The following is a 14,136-nucleotide window of genomic DNA, read 5'->3' on the forward strand; positions in this document are numbered from 1 at the left end:
ATGGTTGAGGAGTAATAACTGTTACTGAACTTGGTGGTGTGAGTCCTGAGGCTCCTGTACAACCTTCTTCATGACAGCAGTGAGAAGAGTGCATGACCTAGCCGGTGTGGGTCTCTGATGATGGAACGAGGCAGCAAGAAGTATAGACAGAGTCCATAGAGGAGAAACTGGTTCCTGTGATGTGCTGATCTGTTTCCACAACTCTCTGCAGTTTCTTGCAGTCACATGCAGAGCAGTTGTCATACCAAGTCGCCATATCAAGATTTAAAGGTCAGATGTGCTTACACATTGTTAGCACTGGGCCAACTGAATTGTATAGAAAATATTTTGGCCCAGTGAATTGCTGGACCACCAATATACTGTAATGGGAGTGTCTCGAAGGAGATTAGTGTTCAGCAGAACATATGGGAATTAGTTAAAAGAGGATAAAAGGATGAAATGCTCAAGGTAATTAAATATTGAAATAGCAGTTGGAAACAAAGTGAACATTGAGCTCTCAGTGTCTCAGTGGTTGCCACACTTCTTTCTGAGTCAGCAGCCTGGGGAGTTGACATCTGTTCCAGATTCCAAGAATGGCACTCATAATTCAGCCTAACTTCACCACTGTGGTAAAGCTGGAGGCTTTTATTTTCAGAGGGCTGGTACTGGTGGAAGAGTACCCTGTCAGGGGCAATACTGGAGGAGATGAGGACAGGAGAGCAGCATTGGGGTGGTATGGCACAGTTTGAGCAGAACCAGGTAGTAGAGCACAGGCAGAGCAACATCAGGGGAGAGTTGCCTTGTCAGGGGGCATTGCCTGGAGAGATACTCCCTACCAAAATGCAGGATCAAGGCAGGTATATCTTATCAAGTAGAATTGAAAGTGATGAAGTCGTGCACTGACAGAGGTCTCTGCATGACTTGTTATTCACTGGTAATGCTGATTTTCAGAACATATGGCAAATTAGATACAGACCTATTAGACTTGCTTCCAAAGTGCATATTGTAACATTATAGACACAACACAAAATTTCCTCCACACCGTCCTGTTGAGTATTCCCAGGGCAATTCGAGGAGTGCTGTTGTGACTGGAGGTCTGTGACTAGTGGTATTCCGCAGGCATCAGAGCAACCTCAATCCTGTAGTTTGTGAAATATATAAAAAACCCAGATGAAAGTATAGTTTTGCTAGTTAGTACATTTATAAACAATTTAATATTGTGGAGGTGTGAATAATGTGACAGGTTGTCAAAAGATTCGGTAGGATATAGATCAGAACAACAGCAAAGGAAGTGGCAAATGGAGTTTCATCTGCACAAGTGGGAGGAGATCCATTTTGGGAGGTCAAATGTTAGGGGAAAGGACCCTTCAGAAAATTGAAGTGCTGAGGGATCTTGGGTGAAAGCCCTTAGTGCCCTGAAAATGGCCACACGAATGAAGGCATGTGGTATGCTTGCCTCCATCAATTAGGCCATTAAGTGTAAAAGGTGTCAAGTCACGTTGCAGTTGTAGAAAGCTTTGGTTTGGCCACATTTGGAGTATTGTGTGCAGTTCTGATCATCACATTAAAGGAAGGACTTGGAAGCTTTAGAGAGGGTGCAAAAAAGGTTTGCCAGAATGTTGCTCGGATTAGAGAATATTTGCTGTAGGAAGAAGTTAGACAAACTTAGGTTGTTTACTCTGAAGGCTGTGGTGTGACCTGATAGAAGTATATAAAATTATGACATGCAAATATAAAGTTGTTTTTTCCCCCAGGGCAGTAATATCAAATTACTACAGAGAGCATAACTTTAAGGTGAGAGTGGAAAGTTTGAGGAGGATATGTGGGGCAATTTTTTTACCCGCACAATGGTAGGTATCTGGAACTCACTGCCGGGGGAAGTGGTGGGAGCAGATACAAAAGCAAAGTTAAAGAGGCATTTAGAAAGACATCCCAAGAATGATTAAAAAATTTAGGAAATGCAGCACAGATTGGATAAATAGTGATGATTTCTCTACACTATTATTAGGAGTGTGACTCACCAAATGCCCTGTATTGCAGCAGATCTGAATTTTCACATCACTTTTATGCTTTCCTGTACCTACTCTGTATTCATGCCATTTGAGTAGTTTCATGCTAATTAAGGTAATTAGGAGCCAGAGCTTAATGTTGCATTCATCGTGATTCAAGTTGTAAGGAAAAATTAAAACAAAATGTGCAAAACTATTATTTTTCTACCGACTGGAATGATTTGTACAAATTCATCCTTTGAAGTGCTTGAATGTCTTTTGGAATTTAATACCAAAAGTGCAGGAATTGAGTTTCTAACTTCACTAATTTAATCTAGCATCTCTTTCAATAAATCATTGCAGGTTGCCAAAGCAACATGTGTGGCCGATGAGGCACTAGGAAACGTACGGACAGTGAAGGCATTTGCGATGGAAGACCTGGAAACTGGGTGAGGAAAAATGGGAACCATCCCAGGGCTGATGTGTTTTCTATGCTAAGTTAATATTATTTGGGAATAATTCAATCACATGCCTTGGAGTAATGGAGACAATGTATTGTCAAGAGATGGAAGGTGATAACAAGTCATGCAGGATTAGGGTAATACTACACAGGAAAGAATCTTTTACTTACATCCCCAGTGTGCTCTATATGTGTAGGAGCTGATTGTTGATCATGCCTTAAGTAATACAAGTTAATAGAATCAGTGAGAGAATACAGACTGTGTATCATTGGACGTAATATATTGCTGGTGAGAATATCTTGACTAACTCCTGATGTGATTGTTTTTATAAGGCTTTACTCAAAAGAAGTGGATAAATCCAGGGATATCAACCAGTATTTAGGATTTGGAATTGGCATCTTCCAGGGATTATCTAACTTTACACTGAATTGTAAGTACTGTCATTTTATTCATGGGTAATTTCCATCCAGTAGGAACAGATTGACAGAAAACACTGTCTCAGGGAAATGCCGGAGTACCCTGTTGCAGGGACATATTAGCAAGAGGGAGGCAATTGGTGCTATTACTGTAACTGAAAGAGATAGGGAGATGCCAGAACTGGAGAGCCACAGTTCTGAAAGAGATGGAAAGAACAACCAAGGAAAATATAAAGGTAAAAGTCAAATTTATTGTCATATACACAAGTGTACAGTATGTATGCACAGGTACAATGAAAAACTTATTTGCAGCTGCATCACAGGCACGTAGCACCAAATAAACAGAATTCACAATAAAAACATATATATAAGTTATACACAAATTTTACGAGAAAAATACACAATAGGAGAAAATAATCCATTCCCTTCCCACCGATCTCCCTCTCTGCACTTATCCTTGTAAGCGGAACAAGTGCTACACATGCCCTTACACTTCCTCCCTCACCACCATCCAGACAGTCCTTCCAGGTGAGGCAACACTTCACCTGTGAGTCAGCTGAGGTGATATACTGTGTCTGGTGCTCCCAGTGCAGCCTTCTATATATTGGCGAGACCCGACGCAGGCTGGGAGACCGTTTTGCTGAACACTTACGCTCTGTCTGCCAGAGAAAGCAGGATCTCCCAGTGGCCACACATTTCAATTCCATGTCCCATTCCCATCCTGATATGTCTATCCATGGCCTCCTCTACTGTCAAGGTGAAGCCACACTCAGGTTGGAGGAACAATACCTTATATTCCGTCTGGGTAGCCTCCAACCTGATGGCATGAATGCTGACTTCCCTAACTTCCATTAATGCCCCTCCTCCCCTTCACACCCCATCACTTATTTATTTATTTAATGTATTTTTATATTTATTCTTCCCCTGTTTTTTCTCTCTCTCTTTTTCCTCCCTCTGTCCCTCTCACTATAACTCCTTGCCTGCTCTCCACCCTCTGGGCTCCCCTCCCCCCTTCTCTTTCTCCCCAGGCTTCCCATCCCATGATCCTCTCCCTTCTCCAGCTCTTAGATCCACCCCTCCCCTCCTGTCTTCTCCTATCATTTCAGATCTCCCCCTTCCACTTTCAAATCTCTTACTATCTCTTCTTTCAGTTAGTCCTGACGAAGGGTCCCGGCCCGAAATGTCGACTGTACCTCTTCCTACATATGCTGCCTGGCCTGCTGTGTTCACCGGCATTTTTTGTGTGTGTTGCTTGATAGTGTTGCTAAACTGTATTAATTTGGGTTGTTTGAAGGGACATAGCTGTGCTTTGCTCAGAATATTGCCAAGTATGTTAAAAGTTTTTTTTGGCATTAGAGGAAAAGATCAAATAAAATAAGCAGTGTAATGAAAATAATTGGACTTCGGCTAAGTAAAATCCCTAGTTTGAATATTAAAAGTCAAGTTGAGTTTATTGTCATGTGCACAAGTATGGTGAGGTTTCTTTGTACCTGGGAAGAAATAACAAGCTGCTATTGCACATGCACGGTAATTCATTTAAAACATGTTAATCATTGGAGGAATTGCAGAGTGAAATTCTTGTATTTAATAACTGGGATAGATAGACCAGGGATCCATAATCAGTTGTAGGAAATTTCTTAGAGTCTTTATTGTAACAAGAAATAGAATATCTAGAAACCAAAGCAGAAGACAGCACAATGGGGATGGATACCAAAATGCCATCTGTGACCAATGAATGAATTCTTGAAAGGAGGAATAGAACATCACCTCCAAAATCTCCATCAGCACAGGTACACCACAAAGCTGTGCACTTAGGCCCATGCTCTACTACTACTACTACTACGTCGACTCAGGCCTAGGGGGCCAGCGTCGGGCACGATGACGGACTCTCCACTTCTCCCTCTCCTTCATCAATGTGTTCAGTTCATCTACATTAGCCACGCTGCTGTCTTCTAGGAGCGTGTTGCTCTACTCACTTTATACTTCAGACTGTGTGGCTCAACACAGCTCCAATGCCATATTTAAGTATGCTGACGACACCCTGTCATTGGCCAGATTGTAAGCAATGACCAATCAACATATAAGAGTGAGATTGAAAATCTGGCTGAGTGCTGCCACATCAACAACCCTTCACTCAATGTCAGCAAGTCCGAGGAGCTGATTATTGACTTCAGGAGGAGGAAACTAGATCCATGAGCCAGTCCTTATCAGGGAATCAGAGGTGCAGAGGTTCAGCAACTTAAAATTCCTCAATGTTATTATTTCAGAGGATCTGTCCTGGGTCCAGCATGTAAGTGCCAATACGAAGAAAGTATGGCAGTGCCTCTACTTGCTTAGAATTTTTCATAGATTTGGTATGATGTCTAAGACTTTAACAAAATTCAATAGATGTGTTGTAGAGGGTATATTGACTGGTTGCGTCACAGCCTGCTATTGAAACATCAATGCCATCGAATGGAAAACCTTACAAAATATTTTGGATACAGCCCAGTCCATCACGGGTAAAGCCTTCCCCACCATTGAGCACATTTACACGGAGTGCTGTCGCAGGAAAGCAGCATCCATCATCAAGAACCCCCACCACCCAGATCATCCTCTCTTCTCATTGCTGCCATCAGAAAGAAGATACAGGAGTCTTAGGACTCACACCACCATGTTCTGGAGCAGTTATTACCCCTCCACCACTGTGCTCTTTAACCAGTGGGATAACCACTCAACTTCATTTGACCCATCACTGAACTGTTCCCACAACTTATGGACTTACTTTCAAGGGCTCGTCATCTCATGTTCTCAATATTTATTTCTTATTTATTATTATTTTTTTCCCTTTTTGTATTTAAACAGTTTGTATTCTGATCTGTTGGGTGCAGTCTTTCATTGATTCTATTATGATTCTTGGATTTACTGAGTATGCCTGCAAGAAAGTGAATCTCAGAATTGTATATGTACTTGGAAAGTAAATTTACTTTAAACTTTGAATAATAGATTTAAATAACACACAAAAAGTGGGAGGAATTTTGCAGGTGAGGCAGCAACTGCAGAGGGAAATTGACTGTCAACATTTCAGGTTGAGATCCTTAATCAGGCTGCATTTGGCCCATATCCTTCTAAACCTTTTCAAATCTTTCCAACTGTCTTTTTAAAAAGTTGTTAATGTACCTTCCTCAATCACTTCCTCTGGAAGTTTATTCCACATTGATACCACCTTTTGTGTAAAAAGAAGTTGCTCTCAAATTCCTATTAAATCTCTTCCCTCTCACCTTAATACCTTACAGTTCTTGTTTCCCCAGCCCTGGGAAAAAACCCAGAGTTTCTTCACTCTCTATATGCCCTTTATGTAAACCAAGCATTAGGTTTTATTTCTTAAGAGACAGAACTGACTAATGAAAATATACAAAAAGCTGGTTTGGCTACATGCGTAATATTGTTCCTAATTTCTACACTATGCTGTGGAGCCCCAAATAGAGGAGATTGATATGGCAGATGTAGTAAAATTACTTATAATTGTGAGGATGTCCAGTCGCACCAATAAATCCACTTGGGAATTCAACACAAGCCAATTTATCCAGAGAGCGATAAAACATAGAGAAACGTAGAAAATCTACAGCACAATACAGGCCCTTCGGCCCACAAAGCTGTGCCGAACATGTCCTTACCTTAGAACTATCCAGGCTTACCCATAGCCCTCTACTTTTTCTAAGCACCATGTACCTATCCAGGAGTCTCTTAAAAGACTCTATTGTTTCTGCCTCCACCGCCGCCGCCAGTAACCCATTCCACACACTCACCACTCTCTGCGTAAAAAAAACTTATCCCTTACCCCTGTACTTCGGACCTTCTATTGAAGGAAGTGTTTGTGGTTGTACAGCAGCACAGCGATTCATTTACTGTTAGTCTAGCAAACCTATTGATCTGGAGAAACAATTCAAATCGTACTGTAGGATTTGTATCAAGATAGATGAGTTGGTGCATAAATAGCAACATCATGGTTTAACGTTTATTACAGATGTGCGCTTGCAGGATGATCAGACTGGGAATTGTTCAGTATTCTAAAAGAATAGACAAAAAGGGAAGAGATGTGGGGTAGCTTTGATAGTTAAGTAATGCTGAGTATTAATGATAGATGCACTGGACAGTGATGTGGAATCCATTTGAGTGGAAGTAATGTCAGGGGAAGGAAGACTCAGATAGGAGTAGTTTATAGGCCTCAACGTATTGCTTCTCAATAGGACAAAGCATAATTGGACAAGCATCAAGGCATATAAGAAGGGAACTACAATTATCATGGGTAATTTCAATTTGCATATTGATTTAACTAATCAAATTGGCAAGTGCACCATGAAAGAAGAATTTGAGGAATGCACTGAGTAGTTTCTCCTAGCAGATGTTACAGAACTATATAGAAACAAGCTATTTTATCAGAATCAGGTTATCATGACCTTTGTTGTTTTGTGGCAGCAATGCAGTGCAAAGATATAGATTACACAATAAATAAGTAATGCAAGAAAAAGGAATAATGAGGTAGTGTCCATCACTTCATGACCATTCAGATTTCTGATGGTAGAAGGGAAGAAGCTATCCTTCAGCATTGAGTGTGGGGTCACTGATGGTAGTTGTGAGAAGGGGGCATGTCCCAGATGGTGAGGATCCTTAATAATGGATGCAGACTCTTGAAAATGTCTAATTTTGTGCGTTCCCACACACAGTCCAAGGGCGAACACCCAGGGTCCATAACCTCCTCAAATCTAATAAGAGCAATTACAGAGGTATGAGTATAGTGTTGTCTGGTGTGATTGGGCAAATAAGCTCAGTGGATCAGCAGTGGCAGATACTTAAACAGCTAGTTAAAGCTCAGCAGAAATTTTTCCCAATTTAAAAGAGGGATTCCATGAGAAAGATGAATACCCATACTCAACAAAGCAGGAGAAGGAAAATATTAAATCAAAAGTTAAAACATACAAAGTAGTAAGTGATAGGGAAAACAACTGTGTATCTTATAAGAACCAGTAGGGACAGGTTATAAACTTAAGGAGGGAGAAATGGATGCAAAGTGTGGGACCCACAGAAAGTGAGACTGAGCAATTATTGCCAGGAAACAAGGAGATGACAGCTAAGTTAAATCAATACTTTTTACCAGCCTAAATCTTGTTGGAGAACACAGTAAGTATCCAAAAGATACTTGATAGACTTAATTCAAACAAGTAAAGAGGAAGTTGCAGCAATCAATTTCACTATAGACAAGACAGCAAAATATTAGAAGAAATAATGACACTTACAAGCAGACAAATCACCAGGTCCTGACAGCATGCTCCTGAGGATTATTAAGGAAGCAGCTACAGAGATGGTGGAGTTATTCATTGAAGTTTTACAAAACTTACTGAGTTGGGGAATTTTCTAGTGGAAAAGAAAACCACAAATGTGATTTCATTGTTTGAGATCAAGAAAGACAAAAAAGAAATAAGTATAGTTTTGTTAGCCTAACATCTGTTGTTGGCAGATGGTGGAGTTTATAATTAATGTAGAAATATCTGGTTACTTATTGAAGTTTAATGTATTAAAACAAAGATGACAATATTTTTATGGAATTACTTTTGATGAATTTGCTAGAATTTTTCAAGCATGTAGTGAGTAGAGTCAATAGGGGTGAACCTGTAAATTGGTAAATTGGTTTATTATTGTCACAAGTACCAAGGTATACTGAAAGTCTTTATTCTACATGCGATCTACATAGCTCATTTCATCACAACAGTGCATTGAGATAATACAGGGGAAAACAATAAAAGAATGCAGAATAAAATGTTACAGACATAGAGTAGGGGAATGCAAGTAGACAATAAGGTGAAAGGCTGTAACTAGGTAGATTGTGAGGTTAAGAGTCCATCTATCTACTAGTTTTATAACATTGGGATAGAAGCTGTCCTTGACCCTGGTGGTATGTACTTTCAGGCTTCTGTATCTCCTGCCCAATGGGAAAGGGTGGCAGTAATGTGGTTTTTGATTATGTTGGCTGCTTAACAAAGGCAGCAAGAATATAAACAGAATCCATAAGACCATAAGAGCAGAATCAGGCCATTTGGCCCATTGAGTTTTCTCTGCTATTCAATCATTGCTGATTTATTTTTCTTGGACTTTCTCTTAACTGTTGAAACCCTACTTGACCTACACAGCAATGACTTCCACAGATTCAATACCCTCTTGCTGAAGAACTTCCCCATTTTTGTTTGAAAGGGATGTCTATCAGATTTATGAAGGTCCATAAACCCATGAACTCTACCTCACTATTTTGCACAGCTTATTTGTTAATTCTTTATTAGAACTTATCGTATTTGCAATGTACTGCTACCACAAAACAACAAATTTCCAACACAAGTCACTGATAATAATCACTATCAGGATCAGAATCAGGTCTGAGGCTGTGCACTCTGATCCTAGGCTCTCCCACTACTGGGAACATCTTCTCCATGTCCACCCTATGCAGATCTTTCAATATTCAAGCTTCAGAGAGATTTCCCCGCACCCGTCCCCACCCCTGCCATCCTTCAACTAATACAGGTCCAGAGTTATCAGTTGCTCCTCATACATTAACCCTTTCATCTCTGAGATCTTAAACTTCCTTGGACCCTCTCCAATGCCAGCATATTTTTCGTTAGATAGGGGCCAAAGCTGCTTACAATACTCCAAATATGGTCTAAGCAATGCCTTATAAAGTCACAACATTATATGCTTGCTTTTATATTCTAGTCCTCATGAAATGAATGCTAGCATTGCATTTGCCTTCCTTAGTACCGATTTAACCTGCAAGCTAACCTTTAGGGTGTCCTGCACTAGGACTAGTCCCTTTGCATCCACAGGTGCAGTGCTAGCCGGAACGCGTCCGGCACCTCTTTAAGAAAAAAGCCGAAATAAACAAGCGAATTAATTAGGTGCTGCCCAGGGTGATTTGAGTATCTCAGAAACTGCTGATCTCCTGGGATTTTTATGCACAACAGACTGGAGTTTACAAAGAATTATGCCAAAAAACAAAAAAAAATCCAGCGAGTGGCTGTTCTGTGAGTGAAAACATCTTGTTAAATCCACTTGCTGAATGTTTTTTTGTTTTTGGCACCATTCTTTGTAAACTCCAGAGTCTGTCGTGCGTAAAAATCCCAAGAGATCAGCAGTTTCTGAGATACTCAAATCACCCTGGGCGGCACCTAATTAATTAGCTTGTTTATTTTGGCTTTTTTCTTAAAGAGGTGCCGGACACACTCCGGCTAGCACTACACCCCTGTTTGCATCTCCGAGTTCTGAATTTGCTCCTCTCTTTATTCCTCTTTATTGCTATTCCTTCTACCAAAATGCATGACCATACACTTAGCTACACTGTATTTTCATCCGCCACTTCTTTACCCATTCTCGAAATCTGTCCTGGTCCTTCCGCAGACTCCATGCTTCCTCGACACTACCTCCCCTCCAATTATCTTGGTATCATCCACAAACTTGGGCACAAAGTAATGTGAAACTTCAACCAGAATTTGGTGGTGAAAGTGTTGTATTCACCTGGTGCCCTTGTCAGGAAAGGTGCTGTTGAAGAAGGCTTAAGTGGCTATGGATATTACGCACTATCCACAGTGAGCTGGTGGTGGAAGGAGTGGATGCTTTGGTGAGTGGGTACAGGATGGATCAAGTCTTGGGCAAGTTGCTGTTGAACTTCTTGTTTGTGGATCCTTTGAATGTGACCTTCATTAATTCCAACTCCCCCAACAATTAAAGGCATTTTCATGTTTCACAACTATTATGGTCTTGGCTTTTGCTTACTTTACAACGATCTCCACGTTGCTGGTTCTCACAGAACTCTAGATCTGTGCCTTCAGATACCCATTTCCAGTCTGATAACCCTCTACCTCCCTACCTCCCAGTCTGCTTCTGGGGCATTAATTTAATTCAGATTTCTGTTACCTTGCCTAGAGTCTCCTCCTTTTCAGAATTAGAATCAGGTTTAATATCATTGGCATATGTTGTTTTGTGGCAGTGGTACATTGCAATATATATAAAAAATTAAATAAGTAGTGCAAAAAGAGCAAAAATATATAGTGAGGTAGTGTTCATTGTCCATTCAGGACTCTGATGGTGGAGGGGAAGGAGGTGTCCTGAAAGGTTATGTGTGTGTCTTCAGGCTCCTAGTACTTCCTCCTTGATGTTAACAACGAGAAGTGGACATTTACTGAGTGATGGGGCTTCATAATTGATGCCACCTTCTTGAGGCATCGCCTTTTAAAGGTGTCATGGATGCTGGAGAGGCTAGTGCCCATGATGGAGCTGGCTGAGTTTACAACTTTCTGCAGCTGCTTCCGATCATGTGCAGTGGCCCCTGTGTACCAGTTGGTGATGCAACCAGTTAGAATGCCAGACATCCCACCCTGCAAAAACTCATTTCAGGGAGATAGCACTATCAATTTGCAGGAGACTCCCGGAACTTCCGGGAGAGGTGGGATGTCTGCAATAGAGTAGCTCCTTTGCAGCAGCCAGCTAGTTTAAATAATGTTAGCTATGCTAATGAATGAATAACACCTGTTAAACTCACCTCAACATGTCTTTTACAGTATTAACCCACCATGGGCAATAGAAAAGTCACTGTTCCAAACAGTGCAGCGAGCAACACTGTCATTATCTTTGACCCCTATTAGGCAGCGGTACACTTTAGGGTAGTCTGGGGTGACATACATTTTATATTTTCTATTTTTGGAACACTCTGCCATGGAGCGCTCTCTTGCTCTCTCACCCACGCGCTCTCTCTCGTAGTCGCTCTTGCACTTGCTTTCTCTCTCGCTTGTGCGATCTCTCTCTCGTGGTCGCTCTCTCCTACTTTCTCCCTTTCTCTCTCGCTCGCTCTCAAATAAATTTATTTCTGGGACATTGTATATAATTTGCGGGCATCAGGGAGCCACTATTAATATGCAGGAGACTCCTGGAACTTCCAGGAGAGGTGGGATGTCCGGAATGCTCTCCATGGTACACCTATAGAAATTTGCAAGTGTCTTTGTGAAATAGCTTAGAACAATTATCTATGTGAAGGCAGAATATTAATGCCAGTAGTTGTTCTCTGTTTTAAAGTACAATAAAATGTCACCAATGTTGTTTCTTGCAGGTGTGGTTCTGGGGGTGATCTGTGTCAGTGGATCATTGATGGCAAAGGAGCAGCTACACGCTGGAGACATGATGTCATTTCTGGTGGCAACTCAGACTGTGCAGAGGTCTGTTGGTTGGGACTGTGGTGGGAGGGGAGTGTGGGTGATCTGGAATGCTGCCATTTCTTTCCAGAGCAAGTGGATTGAGAGCCACTACCTATAGATGGTGATTTGCACTGACCATTTCCCGTTTATCCTCTGGCACTTGAATTTCAGCACTATCCAAACCTATTTGGGAATGGGTCAGAATTTTCAGATGTAGCATCGGCAGTAAGCTGTTCTCCCTATGCGGCTTGGGTTCAGGTTCTCAGCTTTGACATGAAAGATCTCATCCATTAATGCTTGTTAAGACCAGAATACAGGAGCAGAATTAGGCCATTTGACCCATTGATCTGCTCTGCCATTCAATCATGGCTGATTCACTTTCCCTCTGAACCTCATTCTCCTGTCTTCTTCCTGTAATGTTTGATTCCCTTACTAATCAAAAACCTGTCAGCCTCTACTTTAAATATACTCAATGACATCATCTGTGGCAATAACTTCCACAGGTCCACCAACTGACTGAAGAAATTCCTCCTCTTCTCTGTTGTAATGTTATGCCAGTTTGAAGTAATATTTACTGGTACTGTTGCTCGTATGCTGAGCAAAAGATTCTGACTCTCCCCTCTATCCATGTATCTCATAATTGAATAAACTTCTGTCAGGTTTCCCCTCAGCCTTCGCCACTCCGGAAAAAACAACCCTAGTGTGTTCAAGCTTTATTGTAGCTCATAACCCCTAGTCCAGGCAGCATCCTGGGGAATCTACTGCCCTATCTCGTCTGCCTTATCTGTGATTCCAGACCCACATATGTAGTGTACTTGAAACCATCTCTTCAGCTGAGGAACATTCAAGAATGGGAAATAATTGCTGATGTTGGCAGTAATGTCCATGTTCCGTGCAAAATAAAATAGATTTTGCTGGTTCTCAGGTAAATATTTCTTTCTCTTGATATAGGTCCTTGGGACAAATTTCTATCGCTTTTGGACAGGTGAGTCCTTTTACCCCTGACCTTGTCACTTAATATTGGAAACCCAGTCAAATATAAATGACTCTCTGCCACACTTCATACACAACATATTAAATCAACACCAAGACCCTAACACTGCACCCCTACCATATCACTGCTTCTCCGAACCCCAGATGTCTTTAAAATATACCACCGACTGTAACACTAACACTGTTCCTTCCCTCCTTCCAACTGGTCTGCAAGCCCCATTCTGTAATTCTTTCCAATTTTTTTTTATTAGTTTCTACATAGAAGAATACAGAGTACAAGGAAGTATATATAAAAGGTCAAAAAATATTTTAAAAAACTACCAATTACATTATATCTATCCATAATAACAATCTCATTACCCCGTATTCATGTAAGTTAATCAATAGTTATATCGAAATATACTAATTTATTGCAAAAAAAAAGAATCTAACCCCTACCAAGACCGAAGCTGTTTATTAAGGGAAAAAAAGGTAAAATACTTTCTCATATAATAAAAAATAATAATAGCCAACATCTGATTTTAAACAATGAATTGAAGGTTTTGAAAATAATTCAGAAAAGGTCCCCACAATGTTTGAAAGTCTTGAGGAGATTCAGAAATTGAGCAACGAATCTTCTCTATATCTAAGCATGACATAACGTCATACAACCATTGAGCATGAGTAGGAGGAGAAACATCTTTCCATTTAAACAAAAGCGCCCTCCTAGCTATAAGAGAGCTAAAGACCAAAATATGTAAATCAGATGTCTTCAGGTTGATATCTTGTCCGGCAACAATACCAAATAGGATCGTCAGAGGATTAAACTTAAAATTGACTTTGAAAAGTATGAAAAAGTTTGAAAAACTTCTTTCCAATATTTTTCAAGACTCGGGCAAGTCTAAAACATATGAATTAATGAAGCTTCTCCATTATTACATCTGTCACAGTAGGGAGCTATATCCGAATAAAAAAAAGATAGCTTATCCTTAGTTATATGAGCTCTATGTACCTTAAATGGTATGAGGGAATGGCGAGCACATAACAATATAGTAATAACCAGTTAAAACATTTCATTCCAAGTTTCCTCAGATATTGATGTCCGTAA

The 14,136-nt window shown here is 40.6% G+C and overlaps 1 protein-coding gene across 1 annotated transcript in view; it reads left to right on the forward strand.

Annotated features, from left to right (window-relative positions):
* Positions 1–14,136, forward strand: part of LOC140197196 (mitochondrial potassium channel ATP-binding subunit-like) — a 68,123-nt gene that overhangs the window by 33,192 nt on the left and 20,795 nt on the right. Inside the window, exons 7-10 of the mRNA XM_072257122.1 lie at positions 2,331–2,416; positions 2,761–2,858; positions 11,972–12,077; positions 13,008–13,041. Coding sequence (XP_072113223.1) covers positions 2,331–2,416; positions 2,761–2,858; positions 11,972–12,077; positions 13,008–13,041 — 324 coding nt within the window. The remainder of the gene's footprint in view (positions 1–2,330; positions 2,417–2,760; positions 2,859–11,971; positions 12,078–13,007; positions 13,042–14,136) is intronic.

The sequence above is a fragment of the Mobula birostris genome, chromosome 1, assembly GCF_030028105.1.
Source record: "Mobula birostris isolate sMobBir1 chromosome 1, sMobBir1.hap1, whole genome shotgun sequence".
Lineage (NCBI taxonomy): Eukaryota > Metazoa > Chordata > Chondrichthyes > Myliobatiformes > Myliobatidae > Mobula > Mobula birostris.